This window comes from Aplosporella prunicola, assembly GCF_010093885.1.
Source record: "Aplosporella prunicola CBS 121167 unplaced genomic scaffold K452scaffold_8, whole genome shotgun sequence".
Lineage (NCBI taxonomy): Eukaryota > Fungi > Ascomycota > Dothideomycetes > Botryosphaeriales > Aplosporellaceae > Aplosporella > Aplosporella prunicola.
The window spans coordinates 874,307-893,809 of record NW_022983536.1 but is presented as its reverse complement, the minus strand read 5'-3'; the positions used below and the strand labels follow the sequence as shown (position 1 = coordinate 893,809).

Sequence of the window (19,503 nt, the reverse complement as noted above, 5' to 3'; positions counted from 1 at the left end):
GCGGCGGCCCGCTGATTGGTCGTCGCCGTATCGCCTTCGCCTGGGCGGCAGACTGACAACGGTCGACAAAGAGCAACATCTAACGAGAGCCCCATCCTCGCAAAAGCATGCATTTTCCACCACGCCATCCTGCTGCTCTCAATCGGAAACAATTTATCGACGATGCAACGCGTCATTGCAGCACGGGAGTCTACAAGCACGGAAGCAGCCTCCCCATCTCCCCGGCCAATCGAATCAGCAAGGCAGAGTCGCCGTCTACCAATGCAAAAAGTATACTCGACCACCATGCGGCTCTTAGAATCGCCAACGAAGATACGCGCGGCCTCAGCCCCCTTGGTCGCATGCCCGAGCTATCGTTTGCCACTCCAACTATCTTGTGTCGCTCGTTTATCATTTCCTAGCGGCGCTCTCTGGCTGGCCCGATAGTAGCACAAGCGCGACTGGCCTCTATTACCCCACATACGCTAAACGCTTTTGGGCATCGAGTCCATCTCGACTTATGATTCACCATGCGATTATCCAAGTCGGATCCCTTCCTGCTTCCACATGGCTGACGACGCACTGCCCGCCGGGCTCTGCTGCAGCAGGACCACGGCAAAGGCAGAGTCGGCTGCACCGGCGGCGCGCTCAATGTGGCATCAACTTCCATGCGAAGCAATGCATGTCATTCGGGCACAGACATTGGCGCGCGCGCCCACGTCTGCTGCGAGGACGATAAGTTTGGCGCTGCTCCGTCGGCCGTGCCGAACATGCCAGCTCATGAGGGGGGTCAGTTACTATCTCCCTGATTTCGGAACTGCGGCCTGAGCCCAAGTCCATGCATCTGTTTGAGCCACGACGTGCAGCTCCGGACGGGTCCTTCGCCAAGCGTGGTCACCAGACCGGGGTTGTTTTGACCGCTCTCCATCATCGTATTCTCCGAAGACGTTGCATTGCCACTACCAGCCACCCGCTGGCTCTTCCTCCCAAGCGTCTGTAGTGCTGGCTCCAGTCGGATCTCATTACGTACCAGCTTGACCATCTTTCCGCCCGTGGTCGTCTGGGGTATAGGCTTGAGTCGGGCTAACAGTGCAGCAGATGACCTGGAACCCGTTTTTGCGGCCTCAGGGGCCTTCGTCACCGTCTCCGTGCTTTTTTATGTGTCCATCTATTACCACAGTGAAACTGGAGCAATTCGATTCCGCTTTTGACATATAGCCAAGACTGGTTTCAACGTTTGAGCTGGCCATCAGCTACGGACTGTTAAAGAGGCATTTGTCGGCACAGCCAGGTGGGGTTTGCGTCGTCCTTCGCGCACCCCAACCAATATAATGAGAAACTTTATAAAACAGCCAATGCTGAAAGAGAAACGTCTGTCTGACAAGCGGAAGTTGCTGCCACGCTCAAATGTCGGAACCAGTCTCGATGTAATACAGGCGAAGTCGTCCCTTGCTGATACATGGCAAACACAAGACGAATTTCTACATATGATATGCTTACAAGATTCCCTAATCCAACTGCTCGATATCCGCCAATTCATTCACATATCTCAATCAAAACCACATCTTCCAACCACTCAAATCATCCAATCAGTGCCACACGTGAAGTATTCAAAGAAAAATTCTTTTCTCAGTTACTCGACAAAGATTTCTCCACCACGAGAAACCTATGTACTTCCAAGACCAACAGCCCGGCCTAGCAAGCACGGCGACTATATAAAAAAAAGTAAAGGCACATTTGAGTATAGATGTCCCATCAAATCAAGAAAGATAACGAAGATAACGAAGACGACGACAATGGCGACGCCATCCAGAACCGGAGGCACGCAAAAAGCACGCAGCCCGCCTCCTCGCCTCGTCTGAATCCACACACGGCTTTTTGACTTTTGTCTGCTCCAAAACACCTCGCAAATGCAGGAAAACGTAAAAACAAGACATGCAAATACATGAAGCAGCAAAGCCCATCTCCCCGAAAAGAAAAAACGCCACCATATCTTCAACTAAACGCCTTCGGTCCCGAAAACCGCACACACACACACATCTTCTTCTTCCGCGTAAGCAACAGCAGCACCTTCTCCCCCCTTACGAGAAGAAGTACTGGCTCTCCTTCAGCCTCCTAACATCAAAGTCGCCCTTCTTCGGCACAGGCGGGAACGAGACCGGCAGCCAGAACTGGACGTTATTGGCCGTGCGCTTGGGGATTCTCTTCGCGGGGACAGCGGCGGGCTTCTCGTGCTCGACGGGCTCGACGTCCGGCTCGCCGGGCAGGTCGTCGTGGATGTTGCGCTCCTCTCCCAGGACCGGGTCCATCAGGTCGACGACGTCGTCGTCCATGCCGACCGCGTCCTCGGCGCTGTCTTGCGCTGCCGCCGACGACTTCTTGGTGCTTGGGGGCCCGACCTCCGTCTCGCCGAGCTTGCTGATGGGCGCTTCTTCGTCGACGTCCAGGTCGATGGCTTCGGTTTCCTTGGCTTCGTCGTACAGGCTCGCGGGCGTGCTCATCTCTTTGCCCTTGGCCTGCTCTTCGGGATTTTCCGATGCGAGGAGCATTTGGCGCTGCCGCTCGATGAGCAGCTCGTCAATCAGCATGTTGCGCGTCTTGGTCGTCTGCGCCGCCTTCTTGTCTTGCCTCCACTTCATGATGCGCTTGCCGAGCGGCGAGGTGGTCGGCACCGAGGCGAGGTACATGTGGCCCTTGTACCGGACCTGGAATTCCTCGTGCAGGCGGCCGACAATGTCCTCCGAGTGCATGCGCACAAAGGCGTCGCGCAGGACGCGGTTCATGATCGGGATGTCAGCCGCGTGCGTCCAGAAGGAGTCGTGGACCGAAGCGAAAGTAAGGCCGATCTCGCTGCTCTTCAGAGCCGACAGCAGCATGTGCGTTGCGTCGAGCGAATGGATGAAGTTGGGCGGGAATGCTTGAAGCTGCTTGCGCTTGTCGATGGCGTCGGTAGCCTTCGGCTGCACGATATTGAGGTACTGCAGCACAGTGCTGATTTCCTTGGACTTTTGCTGGCGGTACGGCTGCACCACCGGCATTTTAAGTGGCGTCGTCCAAATGACTGTTGCCCGGAAATGGTTCGTAATGTTGGCCGCGAGCGCTTTCTGAGCCTTCTTGTACTTTCTCTGAGCCTTCTTGTACCGGGTCTCGTCAACTTCGCCTTCACCAAGCGTGTTTTGATCCCAATCAATTGCGATCTTCTCGAGCTGCTCGGGGGTGAGGGAAGTCGCAATCCGGTTTGCACAGGCGCCCAACCAGTTCTGGATTTCCTGGGCACCGTTGAACATCTGTCCGAGGGCCTTGAAGATCAGTCTGGCCACGTATGAACCCAAGCCAAAAATACCACCCGGAAGCTCGTCAACCTTATCCTCTTCCGTGAATATGCTTTCAAGCTGCTTGACAACCTGAGCTCTGGCGCCGGTGAAAGTGACACCGTAGACGTTTGTCATGACGGTTTGCTTAACGACCTTGCGGTTGATTTTACCCGTAAGCTTCTTGGCCTGAATATTCCCTACAGCCGCATCTTGAGCAACAAAAGTTTTGACAAGCTCAGCAACTGCAGAGTAAATGTCGGACGGCTTGTCTCCAGGCTCGAGGTTGACTTGCGCAGCGCCGGCCTTGTCACCACCCAGTGCCGCATAGTGCTGGAGACCGTTGCAGGTTCCATCCTGGTGCACCGGAAGCGAAGACTTAAAGAGCGTAGGGTCGGGCGACTCAAGGGCAGCCTTAAGTTCGTAACAAGTTGCTAGACATTGCCATGGGTCTTCGGCAGTGAGCCACCACCGCTTGCCGCCCAGAGGATTGTTGCAAGAGTCGTAAATATCGTCGAGATGGTCCACAGCGAACTGCTCGCGATCCCTTAGACTGGCCTTATCGAAACCGTAAACGTTGGAAAGATGGATCTTGAGCCAACCGAGACCGGTACTACCAAGCTCCTTTCCTTTGGCGAAAGTCAGTAGACCACGCGCCAAATCCGCGCCGAGATGGTTCAGAAGTGGCGGAATGGGGTACGCTCGTCCACGGAAATCCATGTTGTGGGGAAAGTAGATGATTTCGTCTTTGAAAGCGCGCGCAACCTCAAGCTGGAAGTTTTGGAAGCAGCGCTGGGAGTGGTAACCGCTTTTTTCGTTGTCAACCCTCCGCTTTTCGCGCAAGTACATGGCATATTCTTGCCTCGTAGCGTCAGGGCCAGGCTCCTCGGGGTACTCAAGTCGGGGGTTCTCTGGCGCAATTTTTCCAATCTTCTCGCCCGTGTTCCATGCTTCAATGACGACTTTGAACACATCCGGGTTGATGCGCCACGCCGTCTTGCCCAGCACGGTAAGACCAGCCATCACCTCTTTCATGTCGCCCCTATCAGCAGCAGCCATGGCGTAAATCCTTTGGGCGTCGTCCTGGTTCTTGTCCTTGATGATTGGCTCGGGATAACGCAAATAGCCACCTTGCCTGTAGCCAGTCCAAGGCAAGGGCTCGACGACCATGGGATATTTCGTGCCGAAAGAGCCACGAATTGGTTCGCGCATCAGCTTCTCCATGACGTTGGGATGCAACTTAACCATACCGACCTTGCGACCGCCTACGTACATGGTGCTGTGGGAAAAAGCGGGTTGGTAAGCAGTGAGTTGCTTCTGAGTGTCCTTGTCCTTACGGCTAATTGGAATCTTTGCGCCTTCCAGGATCTTAGATAAACACAAGGCTCCAATCTTAGCTTTTACTACGGGTGACCAATCAAGAGACTTGTGTGCATGCTCCTGCATCTTAAGAGCCTCTTCTTTTGCCGCTTCCTCCTGTTCTTCTGCTCCAGCTTCATTCTGTTCTGTGGAGGCGGCCTCTTCAGTCTTGAGTGGTTTGATCAGGTTGTTAAGACGGCGTGCAGAGATTCGTTGATACGATGAATAGGGGTTAGCGAGGGTGTCCCGGATCGCGATGGCGTGCTCCAATGCAAGTTGTTTTCCGATGGCTACAGCAACCCATGAAAGTTTGACTCCTTCGAACTGATCAGGATTTCCGAAGCTGGAAACCGTAATGATGAGGCAGGTTGCAGCTAGCTTTTCCGGTGTGAAAGCTTCCATGAAGGGGCCGATATGTAGCCGATCGTCATGCGGGTCAGTGTTTTCATCAGCATATGCCACCTTGATGTTTTTCAACTCCTCTTCAAAAAGTGGCACCAATGCTGTGTACCACTGCCACATGAGGGCTTCCATGGGCTTCGTTTGCAGCGCCGACGTGATACCCATCCTTTGCATGTTTTGGTTTTCCTCACGCCACCTATTGATAGCAGCATCAATGCTGTCTTCCTCAAGACGGTCCTGACGTAGGCGGTTGAAATAATAGTCCTTTTCTTCCTTAGAGTAGTGGTCCATATCATGGGGGTACGGAATTTGTTTTTCCAGCTCTTCTTTCGTAGTAAAAATTGATAGAGCTTCCTTGACGGTCCGCAACCCTGCACCCTTTTGGAAGACAGCCCTAATTTCCGGAAGGGTATCTTTGGCGGGTTCTATGAACCCTTGCGTGGAGCCATAGTTGGGGCCGAGTAAACCGGCGCTTCCTTCGGCTTCTGCGATGGCTTCTGACAAGCCGGGTCCTTTGATGAGATCAGGCCGAAGTTCAGAGATCACTGCATACTCCGCATCTGTGTAGGCTTCCGACGAGACTGTGGCCCGGAGCACGTCTTCGCCGGCTTGCTCCGCCAAACCCAAATACCGCCTCACAAGTCTCTCCATTATACTACCGCTCGTGGTGGCAATAGCAGCTTTCAACATGCAGGCATAGGTGACTGCATTTGGTTGGATATCATTGTCCCTCATTTCCACCTCTAACCACGCGTTGAGCATGTTAATATTGTAGTCCGGATGTTTCTCGATCACCTTCTCAACAATAGTCAGGATGTACACGTTGTTTGCCTCGAGCAATTCCGGTGCAGTCGGGTGGTACAATTCCCGCATTCGCCGCACCAAAGATGCCGCTCGGTCATAACGGCCTACTCGTATACAAGCGTGTAGATTCGAGTGAAGCTCGGCTGGTTCTCCACCAATGCCATTGAAGTATTGGAGGCGTGGTAATGGTTGGGCGAACGAATTGTTGACGATAAGCGGCTTCGACCATCCGACCCGGAAATCGTGCGTATCATGAGGCATGTCGCCTGTGGAATATTGTTGGAAGGGTGCAGGGTCCTCCCGCACCTGGACGTTCTCGGCGGCTGTGGCGAGTGACCGCGTCTGCGAGGTTGCCACAGGCCGTGACTTGGTTTGCTGGCTGCGGTTACCAGCATCGGGTGTGTTTGGTGCCATGGAGGCATTGCCTCTCCGGCTCGGGGCTGTTACCGCGGGGCAAAGCCATGGCAAATGCAACTGATTTGCCTGAGAGGTGAGGCGGCGGAAGGCGTGACGCTGGGAGCGCCGACTCGCAGCGCGCGCGAGCATGGTTGTTTGGTGGCGCGAGAGACAGGAAAAGGGTATCAGGCCGCGGGCATAAAGCGGAAACAAGAAAAGAGGGTTAGGAATTGCGCAAAGACAAAAAAAAAGGAGCAACGAGCCAAGAGGCGATACAAGCAAATGTTCGCGCGCGAGGCGTTGGAGACTTTTGGTGCACGGCCTGCGCGCGGCAATGACAAAACTGCTGCTCAAGCTCCACCGACCTCCGTCTCGGCCCAACAATGTTCCGCCGGAAATGGCGGGCTTCGGGGTTAGGTTTGAGCATATGCATCTAGCCCAAATAAGAAAACGGCTCTTTTGCGCAACTTCCAACATAGCAGGAAATTGTCAAGTTTCAAAATCCACCCATCAGCTCTGTACAATCAGTATGCAAGGAACACGCAGCGGCCAATCAGCGCCCGCCCATAGTATACACTTTGTCCCGCTCTTTATATACATACACTCAATCAGCATGTCCACACCCCCACCGTTCCGTCCCTTCTTCCTTCCACCATGTACCCATCCTTGATCCTCACCTGCTCAATCGCCGAAGCGCTGCTCGCGCCGTCGTCGGTCAAAGCACCCGGTCCGCAGTCCCAATGCCTGCCGTCCGTCTTGTCGTACACCTTGACTACATCTTCGCCGACAGCCGACACAATCTTCCTAGTGTCGAACATCATGCTTGTAACCGGGTGGTCGTACGCATAGGCATCGAAGATGGAGCCCGTGCGAAGGTCCCAAATCTACCATTCCTGTTAGCTTGTGTCATGAACGCACAACTTCAAGGTTGCCACTTACCCTAATACTTCGGTCCATCGATCCAGTAATCAAGTGCACGTCATCGAATTGGAGCGCCGTCACAGGGCCGGTGTGCCCGACCAGACTGCGGTGAACCTGGCCACTTCTGAGATCCCATAGACGCACCATACCGTCGGCCGTTCCGCAAGCAAGTGCCGCATCGAAGCATTGGAGAGCACCAACGAAGTCCGCCGAGGCATCAGGAACGCGACCAGGGGCGCGCCACTGTCCCTCCAGCGGCGTCAAGTTGGCTGAGGCTTGCGCAGCTGCCCAAAGCACGTCCAGTGTTTGCACGCAGCGGCCCTTTTCCAGATCCCATTGACGCAATGTCTTGTCCGCGGAGCCGGAAACCAGTGTGTCACCCTTGAAGTAAAGAGCCGTAACCTCGGCGACGTGCGCCTCCAAGCTGAAAAGGGGACAATCCTGCATGCTAGTCGCCGGAGGCGGGGGCGGTGCGTCTTCCTCGCCCTGGAAACCTAGCGCATCGTCGTCGTCTTCTTCCACGCTACCTTTGTTGATGCGGTTGTCTTGCGGCGCATATTCAGCACGAGACAAGTCCCAGAGGCGAATAGAGGCGTCCATGGAGCCTGTTGCAACGATGTTGTCCTCAATCTGCAGACAGCGAACCGAAGAGATATGACCTTCAAGCATGCCCATGCAACGGCCAGCGTTCAGGTCCCACACCCTAACAGTATCATCCAGAGAAGCTGTGACCATGGTACCGAACGGCATATCGAAGTCTATCGCAGTTACAATATCGTTGTGAGCAGGTAGTTCCTTGATCTTAGAGCCTGGTTCCATGTGCTCATGCAGGACTGGCATAGATATCCGGCGATTCGCTCTCCGCTTCTTTGTCCGAGGAGAAGGAGCAGGCAGCTTTTCGTAAATCGATTCAGACATGAACTCAGGTGATGATTCCGTACTCTCAATGTTGGTTCCGGGACCTGTCGGTGTTGTAGGAGTCTTCTGTGACAGAGCCGCCTGATCCTCCAGTTCTTCCTGCAGATCATCCATCTTGTTCTCCACGTCAAGCAGCTCATGCTCTAGCTCGGATTCTTCCGATTCCAGTCCCGCTAGCCTGTCCAAAACGATTTTGCGCATAGTGTTGAGATTGAAAATTTTGTTGTCAATCTCTCGAATCTCCGTAGTACACATATTTTTCCGCACGCTCATCATCTCCAAGCGATGATTCAGACGATCTTGTTGGTCCTTGAGGCGCGACATGTCGGGTGGTCCATCCTCATCTTCATTGTCGTTTTCGCCCAGCAAGCGCTGGCCTTTAGAATTATGCCGCGGCCCTCTACGCTTTCTGTGTTGAGACTTGTCATCCTCGGGCAACGTGGCCTGGAAGCCTTGGAAAAGCGAATAGGTGCTGCTCGTTTCTGGTATATCCGCAAGCAGCTCGTCGGGGAGGTAAGAGAGGGCTCGTTGTTGGATCTCGGGGACGGAAAGTTTTGAGCGCACCAGCTCTCGGGGCGTGGCCTGGGCGAGGTTGAAGACAGAGCGCTGTATGCCGGGGCGCCTCAGCTCCCGGTGGAGATCGCCGAGCGCATTGGTATAGTGTTGGCTGACGCCGGCTTCTCCGAGAGGGCCGATGAGGTGGTTTGCGGTGGCGGTGACCTTGCGTCCAAAGGCCTCCAGTTGCCGCGTCTGCTACAATATTAGCAATGCGAAGCGCGCGAACTCGTGCTGCGGCGCCGTACAGTAGATGAGCCGGGGTCCTCATCTCGCAGGTCCTCGGACAGAGGCCTCGGCCTCCCTCTGTGCGACCGGCCTCGAGGTGCATCGTCTCCCCCGGTAGAGGTGGCCATGGGTTATGGTGGTTGACGGCGCGCGGAAGAGGCGTGTTGCTAGCTCAAGGGAATGCAAGCATAATTAGGTTTTTTGCAAGACCCTGGTCAAAAGCGGAGAAATAGCGGTGTCGCACGGCGTTGTTGTCCTGCGATGGAGCCCGCTGCACCCTGGGTTTTGAAGTTGCATCATCCCGTCGCGTCGGCGACAACATTTAGGACGGGAACCTCTGCGGTCCGGTTCCGCCCCGCAACCATGATAGATACATAGTTGACGGCTGCCCCCCGCTGAGTCGTGTGCACAAACAATCATGGACACTGCAGTAGGCTTGACGGACGCCAACCAGGTCTTGGACCTGGCAAACATTCGTTCGACGCTCATGTAAGACCCACTGACTCGACGCCCACTGCGGGGTTCTCAGCTAACGTGGTCGTGCAGCCGTATCGAAGACACCATCACCATCTACCTGATTGAACGCGTCCAGTATCCTCTCAACCGTTCCGTCTACGAGCCCGGCGCCATCCAGGTCCCCGGCAGCCCTCTCAGCTTCTTCGAATGGCTGCTTTTCGAGCAAGAGAGCCTCCACTCACGCCTCCGCCGGTACCAGGCCCCGGACGAGTACCCATTCTTTCCCGAAGCCGTGCGAACACCCGTTCTCAAGCCGCTCGACTACCCGCCGGTCCTGTATCCGAACGATGTCAACGTCAATGCCAAGCTGAAGGAGAATTACATCAAGCACATCCTCCCAGCCGCATGCGCCAAGAGCGAAGGAGGTTCTGAACAGGAAAACAGATCTCATTATGGCTCCACTGCTGTGACCGACATTGCCTGCCTGCAGGCCCTCTCGCGTCGTATCCACTACGGCAAGTTTGTCGCCGAGGCAAAGTTCAGGAAAGAGACGGAGCGCTTTGTCAAGCTCATTCATGATAATGACAAGAAGGGGATTGATGAAGCCATTACCGACGCTGCGGTGGAGAAGAAGGTGCTAGAAAGGTTGCGGTTGAAGGCCACCAACTACGGCAAGGATCCCGAGAACCCGAATGACAAACCGACCAAGATCAATGTGGATGCTGTTGTGGATATGTATAGGGTAAGCAGGATTCCTTTGGCAGATGTGCACGGAGTTATTTTCCCTGTGTTTTTGCTTTGATACCGTGGCAATCTTCCTTGCTTTTGCAGACAGCTAACAAAGCTTACAGGACTGGGTCATTCCATTGACAAAAGAAGTGGAGGTTGAATACCTGATGCAGCGTCTGAAAGGCACTGAATGGGAAAAGAAATGAAACCGGACGAGATTACCCAAGGTGTAAATACCTACGAAGTACTTATGGATGAGATAGTCGCTACATGGACGAAAGCCATTAGACTGCAGTACAGTCCGATCTCGCTTTGGCGTTCAATGTTTATAACGTCGCCTTCTCTGTAACGGCCAAGGTGTGCGAAAGGCCACACAAAACTAAGCGGGACATATCGATACGATATTTTTACCAGTCGAAAGTTGCTGACCAGCAAAAACGTTGTAAGCAGTCTTGACTGTGGTTCTGAGCCTAGGCTTAAAGTCTACCGGCCAACTCACGTAACAAATTCTCGACGCGGGTTTTTTGGCATTTCCGACGTCCAAGAACAGTCAGTCATCCGGATGCGTCGCGACTCAGTCAGCTCAGCCACAGCAACCAACGATATCAAGATTGTAGCAGGTCACATTCAAGGCTACAGAGGATACTTATGCCGTTGTGGGAGCAATTGTCAATGCTACCGCCGATATCACTGAGGCAGCATATCATCTAAACTGCGATGAAGAAGAGAGACATACCGAACATATTGCCATGCATGATTGTTGCTGAGAACTAAAATTACCCTATAAAAAGATCACCAAGGAGCAGGACACTAGTTGCAGTGCAAGAGAAACGCACATATCCCACCGCTAAGGGGGAGAATGACTGTTTTGCGTACGTCTATATTCGCTGATGCAGCAGGTGTGTCGTTTCCATCTGCTCCCCTTTTTTTCCTCTGCGCGGCCTGCAACGAAAAACGCACGGTTAGGGCGATATTGAAAAAGAATATATATAAAAATAAGGACGTTTCCATAAAAATCATCAGCATATATTGTAACTGATGATGATTGTCCACTCCTTACTGTGGATATGAACAGCATCAGTATGGCACGATGAAGTCGGCTATCTCGGTGCTGGCCGCAACGTTGTTCCACCAAAGTAAACTTCCGCGGCGGTATGTCGAGATCGCATACAGGATTTCTTCCTGTTGGTTCTCAACCATTCACAATTGCGTCTAGGGAGGTACTACTCTCTTAAAGTTATGAGTAGATACTCTAGCGTTCTACTTCTTTAAGTACTTGACTTTTTACAAATCTTCTGCTAGAGACTATTGATTAGAGAAGACTACCATTCCGTGTCAGCATATAGTTTCTGATCAAGTACTTGCTTAAACCCGTACGATCCATCTGTCCAAAAAAAATCTGTCATATTTGGGTCTGGTAACGGGTAAAGGCTGCGTAGTGCCTTCTGGAGGGATGCTCGAACATTCCCCTATCTAGTGAAGTAGGTTTGGTTATTCGTGATACCAGGCCCATCTATTGTTCAGACCTCTTTTCTGCTATGAGGTGTTCTGTTTTCGACGAGGGATTGCAGAAGCCATACGTAGTACATAAAGTGGGATGAACAGCAAGGAGGGATTGGCTGCCAAAATCCAGTACCCTCACGCTAAACTCAGCGATGGTTGCCCACCAACGCCGGGGGCGAGCACAACGCTAGGATCTCCCGCCCGGTCTCGACTGATAGTTTAACTGAGATCTTTTCTGGAATAAGGTGACGTGGTCCAGACCGCTTAGGCGACTAGAATATCAAAGTACGTTAAGCAGAAGGCTTGCGCGAGTATTAACCAGGTATTCGATATCAATTTACCCTTTCCAGGACTAATTCGTTTCTCTGCACCCGGTCCAACCAGTCCATTGACACTGTTTGGCTGATCCTTGCCAGAACCAGTGACCGAATCAGGAAGTGCAGATCAACAGGTACAGTTGTGAAGTGGCCTACCCGTTTCTGTGTCGGATTATGGGACCATTACCACGTAGGCCTAGGCAGGGATGTTTTTGTTGAGGTGATAGGACGTCGTTGACGAACTTCTTCACTAACCTCCATTTCCCTTCTCGTCCAGCGATCTTCTCTCCTTTACCGTTTGGGGTTCAGGACAAGCATCGCAGAAGTCTTTTATGGACGAGGTAAAATGGAACTTGCCGTCGTCATGTGAGCGGTAGCTGTCGGCTTACGCAGTGACCTTTCCGTGATGTCCTGATCTACCATGTATACAATAGGCTGGCATTCTATAGTTTCGCTTGCGCTTCCGAAATGTAGTAAGGCCAGATCGACTTGGTGGTTTTTCCTTTGGCTGTGTTTCAGTTTCCACGACCACATACCAAGGACTAAACCCGAGTGAGAAAGAAGCTAATCATAACCATGTTTAGATGCAACACAACTACTTTGCTAAAAGGCCTTGACATTATCACAAAATGAGTATTTCCAGTTACGTCCGGAACTGTTCGCGTAGACCCAAAGCGATCACGATCAGTTCGATTGGGAAGACACCTATCTGAACCCTGCCAGAATGGTAGTTCAGATCAGTCCAGGCAGAGGCATTAAACTCCCGGAAATGACAGTTCCTAGGGACGCACGAAGTGTTGTATTGCCGGCGCGCGCACGGGCAGCGATATAACCAACAGTGCCACGGATCACCCAGGGGCGGCAACAGTGGGGGCAGGAGAAGACGGGGGCATCGATGGCGGCATGGGCGCAAGTGACGAAACAAGAAACGGTGGCGTTGCGGGGGGGTGCACGAAGATGGAACGAGTCGGTCGGGGAGAGGGGCAGATCGGTAAAGCAATTCAGGTGGAGCACGTCAACATCCGGCATGCCAGCACGTGGCTCCCGCTTCGTATTTACCTATCGGCACGCAGCGCACGCGCGCTCAGTAACCCTTGCTCTCGGCGTCCTCCCTGAGCCGGTCTTCAATCTCTTCCAGCTGCTCGGGGCTGTCCATCTCGATGATGCGCCCGACCTCGGCTGTGTTGCGCAGTAGCTCTTTGGCGCCCGCGTACAGCATCTTCATCTCGCTGTTGCACGTCGCCGGTAGGTAGTAGATCATGACGTAGGGAACGTAGAGGCGGCCGGTGGACTGTAAGGGGGTCACAAAATGTGAGGCGTCAGTCGCTGCGCTGGGCTGGTACTGGCTCGTTCTTCGGGGACGTGGAGGGGGAAGGGGGAGGGGACTCGTACGAGCTCGAGTGGGTAGCTCAGCAGGACGTAGCGCGGCGAGTTGTCCGGCAGCTTGTCGGCCAACTTCTGCATGTTGTTGTACACTTCGGCATCGGCCTGCGAGATCTCGAGCGACTTCTTGTCTATCTGGTCTGGAGGGAGGCAGGAGCCGTCTCAGTACGTGTCGGGCGCGCAGGGAGGCGGGCGCGGCGAGGGGAAAAGGAGGCGAGATCGATCGGAGCAGGATCCATATCTCTCTCTCTCGCTCTCTTTCTCATTCCCCCCTAGCGGCGTCGGGGAAAAGCGTGCGTACAGATGACGGCTTGGGCATCTTTGGCTCTGGACGTGCCCAGGCGGAACTTCCGCAGCTTGTCGCGCGTCTCCTGCGAGAAGGTGTAGAGTCTTGCTTCGGAGGCCTGGGGCGGGCGTCAGCAGGTGGGCGGGTCGCGGGGACGAGGGCGGCGGGGATGAACCATTTCGGAGGACGTGAATGCGGCGAGGTACGAGGTGTCGAGGGGACGTTGGTAGGGCTGAAGAAGCAGCGGACGCCAGCCCCTCGTCGACGTCCGCAGATGTCATGCGGGGAACGCGTTCGCGACCCACCTGGCGTTAGTAATGACTCGCGCGCCGCCTCTCATGACGCCTTTGATGCTGCGCCCGCCGGCCTCTCTCACTTCCATTCGCTCTTCCCGCTGCTGCTGCTGCTGCCTGAAGTACTGCTCCACAACCCATGTTCGGCCGCCTGAGCCAGCTTGCCAGACACTTCTCTCGTCCTCTCCCCAACTACGCCCATCGTTCCGCCGCATTCGGCTCCGGCACGCACACGTACCCGGCCATGGCTGCAACCAGCGCGCAGGGCAAGAGCATGATCCACACGGCCGCAGCTCTGATCATAGGAGACGAAGTCCTCGGCGGCAAGGTCGAGGTCCCCGCCCTCTCGAGTCTATGCCATGCGCTAATTCAGTACCCTGCAGACCGTCGACACGAACTCGGCCTTCTTCGCCAAGTTCTGCTTCCGTCTAGGAATCCAACTCAAGCGCATCGAGGTCATCGCCGACGATGAAGACGAGATTGTCGAGGCTACGCGGCGCATGTCCAATAACTACGATTTCGTTGTGACTTCGGGCGGCATTGGACCAACGTAAGCACCGCGGCCAGCGAGCGCATTGGACGGAGGCTGACTGGGGACAGGCACGATGACATTACCTACCAGTCGATCGCAAAAGCCTTTGATCTACCGTTGGTGCTTCACGAAGAGGCCTATGAGCGGATGAAGCGTCTTTCGAAACCGCATCCCTCGAAGCCGAAATTTAACTGGGACGAGCCTTCGCCTGCGCTTGAAGCGAAGAAGCGCATGGTTCTTCTGCCAATCGACAAGAACAGACCTTTGGATGAACAGGCAGTGTTTGTCGACGAGGAGCTGTGGGTGCCCATCAGCGTGGTCAACGGTAACATACATATACTTCCAGGCATCCCTCGGCTTTTCGAGAGGATGCTCGACGCGCTGAAGCCGCAGTTGTTGCCGCGCTTGAGAGACCCGGAGGGCAAGGGTATTCACAGGATAATGATTTCGACGCCGATGCCAGAGAGCTCTGTCGCGGGCTATCTGACGGAGCTAGCTGCCAAGGTGGAGGCGCGAGGCATCAAGGTGGGAAGCTACCCGCGGTGGGGAAAGGCGCGCAACACGGTGACGCTCGTGGGACGCGATGTCGAGTACATGCGCAGCCTGGTTCCGGAGGTGGAGAAGGCGGTGGATGGCAAACGGGTGGTGGTCGAGGGCGAGGACGACTCAGAGTAGATTGGCCATGCATGCATGAATTTACGACGCGCACCAGAACCAATAGCACTTTGGTGAGACAGGCAGCTGAGTTGAGTGGCAGGGGTTTCAGGGCAAACGTCAGAGATGCAAGGCCGTTGGGAGGGTCGCGTGAAGATCGTGGGCAGGGTGGGGCGGCCGATTGGGAAGTGAGGCTTCGGGAATGCGCATGCAGCGGCCATAACATGACCTGCACGGCGCCGAGAAGAGGCGGGCAGCGAGAGTGGGATTGGGCCGGGGGCACGAGTCGCAAAGGCAAGTTACGTGGCAGCGGCGGGCCGGAGATAGGCTCGGCGGCAATGGGGGCGGGCGGCTGGAGTGAGACACACTGCAGCTTGTATGCCATCCAACATAGGGGGAGGGGAGGAGCGAAAAAAAAGGCGGGCGTGTTTTTTTTCTTTGGCTCGCGCGCACCTGGCCCGCGGCTCTTATCGAATGGCATTGAGGCGATAGATTGCTCGACTGATTCTTGCTGAGGACGGGCCATCCGGGCAGCGAAGACGCCCAGGGCACTGGCCGTCTTCCTACCCGCGCCCGCATTGTACTCTTCTCCCGAACAACACAACCTCACCCCGTTCCACTCTCTTTCCCTCTTCTCTCTTTCTCCCTCTCCCCCCCCCAACCTCCCATTGTCCGGGCACACCACACACACTACAGAAAAGAGAGAGCCCTCGCATCCGCCTCGAGTCGTCGTCCGTCCCAGCTCGAGCCTTCCGTTCTTTTCGCTCTCCCCCGAACCAGCCAACCAAGCGCAAGCGAAGCACCCGCCGACGAGCCATCCCCTCCGACGCCCGCCTCGCGCAGCTCCAACTCCAAAGCTAGCACCGACCGCCGTTCTTCCTTTCCTCGCAGCAATGGCGTCCAAGGTGCGCTGCCCTCATCTCGCTCGCCCGACCCACTCGCTTCGGCTGACCTGACTCGTGCAGTTCCTCAGAGAATACAAGCTCGTAGTAGTAGGAGGTGGTGGTGTGGGTAAATCCTGCTTGACCATCCAGCTGATCCAGAGCCACTTCGTCGACGAGTATGACCCGACCATTGAAGGTGCGTTGCCCGCGGCATTGCCATACCGCCCATGCCCCCCTTTCTTCGCGCAGATCATCGCCAACACCCGACGCTGACGTCGCTGCCCGCAGACTCGTACCGCAAGCAGTGCGTTATCGATGAAGAGGTTGCCCTCCTCGACGTCCTCGATACCGCCGGCCAGGAGGAGTACTCGGCGATGCGCGAGCAGTACATGCGGACCGGCGAGGGCTTCCTGCTCGTCTACTCGATAACCTCCCGGCAATCCTTTGAGGAAATCATGACCTTCCAGCAGCAGATTCTGCGCGTCAAGGACAAGGACTACTTCCCCATCATCGTCGTTGGCAACAAGTGTGATTTGGAGACCGAGAGGCAGGTCTCGACGGAAGGTCAGTAAACACGCATTTATTTTTCCCTCCTCAAACAAGAGAAAAAAGACAAAGAACAAAAGGACAACAATGGACACGACTGGTGCAGTTGGCTGACCGCAGCTTTCGTTGCTATCCACAGAGGGCCAAAACCTGGCGAAGCAATTCGGATGCAAGTTCCTCGAGACGTCTGCGAAATCGCGCGTCAATGTCGACAACGCCTTCTACGACCTCGTTCGGGAGATCAGGAGATACAACCGCGAGATGTCGTCACCGGGCGCGCCGGCGGCCGGCGGCAACGGTCCCTCGGGCAAGATGGAGATGGACGGTGATGCCGAGAACAAGGGCTGCTGCTGCATTGTCATGTAAAGCGCATCCATACCCATACACACGCGCGCAAGCAAGCAAAGTACGTCTTACGTTGGTGGTCCGGGTAAATGATTTGGGAAGTGGAAGGAACTGGGCATGGTAGGAAGGTGGAATCATTGCATCGGCTGCCACACAAACACACGAACGCACGCACGGAGCAGGAGGGAATAATGTGGTAGCCATTATACCAACGGTCATGCATCTACCTGTTTTTCATCGTTTTCTTTTTGCCGGAGCACTGATGGGAGGAGTAGAGACGACACAAGCGACAACCCTTTTTGCCTTTTTTTCCCTCTACAATTTCTTCTTTTACCGCTTTTCTCTTTCTATTAAAGATACTTATCGGCACTTTAACTTTCTCCCCCTCTTCTTTTTTTTCGTAGCACTTCTTGGCGGCAGAGGGGAGATAATTTCTCTCACTCACTTTCTGGGTACTTTTTTTTTTCCCTTTCTTTTCTTTCTCACACCACTTCTTGCTTTCTTTCCCCAAAAAAGGCGCGTCGTTGTCGTCATCGAATAAGAACCATCATCTCTCTCATCCCTCCATGTGTCTCTGTCTCTCTCTCTCTCTCTGTCTCTCTGTTTTTGGTGACGAGGTCCGGGGTTGTAGGAAATACGGTTCTTAGCTGGTCTGCGTCGCACAACTCTTACGTCTGTCTGTATTCCTCTTTCACTCGACCGATCGGCCGGTCTAGTCTGGGCGGAATCATGCGTAATCTGCATTATGTTTTATCTCTTATTTTGCATGGCCGATGTCGCTGTCGCTATGCAGCCGCTCCTGTTGCTATCGCTATTGCTACTACGGTTCCCTGTTTTGCTGACCGCCTCGCTTAAAATCCTTTGCTCCGTGTCCATTATCTTGTTCGTCCTTGAAACGCATACTTTGTTGTTGGCGACGTCAATGTCGTCGTTGGTTGTTGGACGTGCTCGTGTTGCTGCTAATTCGTTCCGTTTCAAGCGCGTTAGCTCTGCTTCCTTCGCTCCCTTCCTTCGCTCCCACGGCTCCTGGCCCCCACTCCCGGATTCCCCTCGCCATTTCCTCATCCGCCGTGCCGTCGCGCGCGTAGCGCAACGTTGCTGCGTCGGGCCCGGGTCGCCACAGATGTCAACGGCGCTGGTGGACAACGGCGGCGATGGAGAACGGGCCGGGCAACGGGCAACGGGCAACGGGCGGGGAGGACGATGTCACTGTTATGCTGTCCATCACTGGACGACGCAATTCGTGCGTCCGTCCCTGGGATTCGGATGCGGTGACGGGCTACGGCAGTAGTACGATGCTGCTGTTGCTGGGGTTGCAACGTGTTCGGCTGCATGTAGGCGCATGTGTCTCCGTGGCGGGGAGGGGCGGCCCTTGGGATCCGGAAGCTGTTTGGAAGCGCGCTGATGGGGCTGCTGGCTGGCTGGCTGAGTGGTTGTACCGAGTACTACATGCGTCGTCGTAGGTGGTTGTTATTGTGGAAACATGCCTTGACAAGACGTCATTCATTCACTCGCTGCAGGTCCATCAACTCCCTACCTAGAGTAGGTACCTAGCCTCTAACTACCCACATACATCCACCCATAGGTACTGACGTAGACGATAACCACCTACCCTCCAGCGCAAACGCACCCCTCCCCCTTCGCACACACACCCGCCGCCATCCCCGCTCCGCTCCGTCCCGTCCCGTCTCGTCCCGTCCCTTGCGTAACCCCCCAGCCAGCCAACGGCCACACCAAACGAGCAGCAGCGGGCAGCGCACTAACGCACTCACTCGCTCACTCACTCACACAGGCACACAAAGCTATCTAGCTAGATAGCTTCTCAGCCGCTCCCGCCACTTCCGCACGCCAGCCGCACGCCGTACGCATGCACGCACGCCACGCCACGGCTTTCCAGCGCGCTTACGCTTACGCTGACGCTGCTGTGTGTATGTATGTGTATGTGTGTGTGTGTGTGTGTGTGCACATACGGTACATGTACATGCAGCAGCAGCGGCGGGCACCGCTCCGCGGCCGTGGCGTGCGTGCGTGCATGCATGCGTGGGTGCGCGCGCGCGTGCGCTGGGCGTGCGGGTGCGAGTGTTGCTGCTGCTGTTGGTGCTGCTGGTGCTCACCGTATGTTCGGGTTGGTTGGGGGACGTTGGCGTGAGGTGTGTTTGTGTGGGTTGGTAAGGACAGGGGTAGGGATGGGCGTAGGCGTGGCTGATGCGGTGGCGTCTGGGGGTCCTGGGTGTGCGGTGTTTGGTTGGCTGGGTGGGTGATTGCGGACATGGGTGATGGAGACGAGAAGAGAGATTGAGATTGAGAGTGAGATTGTTTTCATTGATCAGTCCTCACAACCCCATCCCCATCCCCATCCACCACCGTCTCCGTCTCCGCCTCCATCAGTCGCAGCGCACAAACAAACGCCACCCCCCTCGCCCGCATCGCACAAACGCGCCGTTTCCCGTTCAAGCCGTTTTCGCGTTCCTGCCCGTTACGGCAAGGCTGGCTGGCTCGCTCACTCTGAGAATTGCTTTTGCGGCTCGGCGGCAGCGCCAGGGCATGGGCATGGGTATGGGTACGGATATGGGGGCTGGGAAGCGCGTTTCTGTTCTCGTTGCTGCGCTAGCCGGGTTGGGTTCTGGCTTCTTTCTTTCTTTGGGGGCGTGTGGATGTGTGTGTGTGTGTGTGTGTGTGTGTGTGTGTGTGTGGGTTTTGTT

The 19,503-nt window shown here is 55.0% G+C and overlaps 7 protein-coding genes across 7 annotated transcripts; 4 read left to right on the top strand and 3 right to left on the bottom strand.

The window, feature by feature from the left end:
* Positions 1–2,060: 2,060 nt before the first annotated feature.
* Positions 2,061–6,401, bottom strand: K452DRAFT_224185 (uncharacterized protein; the record flags this gene model as incomplete). The annotated part of the gene is made up of 1 exon (XM_033536679.1): positions 2,061–6,401. The coding sequence occupies one exon, from the start codon at positions 6,399–6,401 to the stop codon at positions 2,061–2,063; it is 4,341 nt and encodes a 1,446-aa protein (XP_033399585.1).
* Positions 6,402–6,686: 285 nt separating this feature from the next.
* On the bottom strand, positions 6,687–9,145 carry K452DRAFT_268327 (uncharacterized protein). Its single transcript, XM_033538884.1, has 3 exons — positions 8,894–9,145; positions 7,191–8,840; positions 6,687–7,135 (listed from the first exon to the last, which is right to left on the bottom strand). Exons 1-3 carry the CDS (start codon positions 8,999–9,001, stop codon positions 6,860–6,862), a joined length of 2,034 nt encoding a protein of 677 aa, XP_033399584.1. The 5' UTR covers positions 9,002–9,145; the 3' UTR covers positions 6,687–6,859.
* A 100-nt stretch (positions 9,146–9,245) lies between these two features.
* Positions 9,246–10,448, top strand: K452DRAFT_247352 (uncharacterized protein). Its single transcript, XM_033538053.1, has 3 exons — positions 9,246–9,362; positions 9,420–10,071; positions 10,181–10,448. The coding sequence occupies exons 1-3, from the start codon at positions 9,292–9,294 to the stop codon at positions 10,262–10,264; spliced, it is 807 nt and encodes a 268-aa protein (XP_033399583.1). The 5' UTR covers positions 9,246–9,291; the 3' UTR covers positions 10,265–10,448.
* Positions 10,449–12,870: 2,422 nt separating this feature from the next.
* K452DRAFT_285910 (uncharacterized protein) lies at positions 12,871–13,762 on the bottom strand. The gene is made up of 4 exons (XM_033540187.1): positions 13,723–13,762; positions 13,563–13,665; positions 13,271–13,401; positions 12,871–13,169 (listed from the first exon to the last, which is right to left on the bottom strand). The coding sequence occupies exons 1-4, from the start codon at positions 13,723–13,725 to the stop codon at positions 12,963–12,965; spliced, it is 444 nt and encodes a 147-aa protein (XP_033399582.1). The 5' UTR covers positions 13,726–13,762; the 3' UTR covers positions 12,871–12,962.
* A 217-nt stretch (positions 13,763–13,979) lies between these two features.
* K452DRAFT_357464 (uncharacterized protein) lies at positions 13,980–15,215 on the top strand (the record flags this gene model as incomplete). Its single annotated transcript, XM_033546119.1, has 3 exons — positions 13,980–14,174; positions 14,224–14,390; positions 14,441–15,215. 3 exons carry the CDS (start codon positions 13,980–13,982, stop codon positions 15,045–15,047), a joined length of 969 nt encoding a protein of 322 aa, XP_033399581.1. The 3' UTR covers positions 15,048–15,215.
* Positions 15,216–15,919: 704 nt separating this feature from the next.
* Positions 15,920–16,822, top strand: K452DRAFT_325756 (uncharacterized protein; the record flags this gene model as incomplete). The annotated part of the gene is made up of 4 exons (XM_033544803.1): positions 15,920–15,931; positions 15,992–16,106; positions 16,199–16,474; positions 16,596–16,822. The coding sequence occupies 4 exons, from the start codon at positions 15,920–15,922 to the stop codon at positions 16,820–16,822; spliced, it is 630 nt and encodes a 209-aa protein (XP_033399580.1).
* A 554-nt stretch (positions 16,823–17,376) lies between these two features.
* On the top strand, positions 17,377–18,401 carry K452DRAFT_163702 (uncharacterized protein). Its single transcript, XM_033535701.1, has one exon. The coding sequence runs from the start codon at positions 17,547–17,549 to the stop codon at positions 18,090–18,092; it is 546 nt and encodes a 181-aa protein (XP_033399579.1). The 5' UTR covers positions 17,377–17,546; the 3' UTR covers positions 18,093–18,401.
* The last annotated feature ends 1,102 nt before the right edge of the window (positions 18,402–19,503 follow it).

What these genes read in the sequence shown, in the direction of transcription:
- K452DRAFT_163702 (XM_033535701.1), top strand. Translation starts at nt 17,547, where the DNA reads ATGTTTTATCTCTTATTTTGCATGGCCGATGTCGCTGTCGCTATGCAG.
- K452DRAFT_285910 (XM_033540187.1), bottom strand. An exon ending in AGATGCCCAAGCCGTCATCT is followed by an intron (nt 13,402 to 13,562) that starts GTACGCACGCTT and finishes GCCTCCCTCCAG; the next exon opens with ACCAGATAGACAAGAAGTCG. An exon ending in TGAGCTACCCACTCGAGCTC is followed by an intron (nt 13,170 to 13,270) that starts GTACGAGTCCCC and finishes ACCCCCTTACAG; the next exon opens with TCCACCGGCCGCCTCTACGT.
- K452DRAFT_268327 (XM_033538884.1), bottom strand. Translation starts at nt 9,001, where the DNA reads ATGGCCACCTCTACCGGGGGAGACGATGCACCTCGAGGCCGGTCGCAC. An exon ending in AGGACCCCGGCTCATCTACT is followed by an intron (nt 8,841 to 8,893) that starts GTACGGCGCCGC and finishes ATATTGTAGCAG; the next exon opens with ACGCGGCAACTGGAGGCCTT. An exon ending in CGATGGACCGAAGTATTAGG is followed by an intron (nt 7,136 to 7,190) that starts GTAAGTGGCAAC and finishes CAGGAATGGTAG; the next exon opens with ATTTGGGACCTTCGCACGGG.
- K452DRAFT_247352 (XM_033538053.1), top strand. Translation starts at nt 9,292, where the DNA reads ATGGACACTGCAGTAGGCTTGACGGACGCCAACCAGGTCTTGGACCTG. An exon ending in AACATTCGTTCGACGCTCAT is followed by an intron (nt 9,363 to 9,419) that starts GTAAGACCCACT and finishes GTGGTCGTGCAG; the next exon opens with CCGTATCGAAGACACCATCA. An exon ending in CTGTTGTGGATATGTATAGG is followed by an intron (nt 10,072 to 10,180) that starts GTAAGCAGGATT and finishes CAAAGCTTACAG; the next exon opens with GACTGGGTCATTCCATTGAC.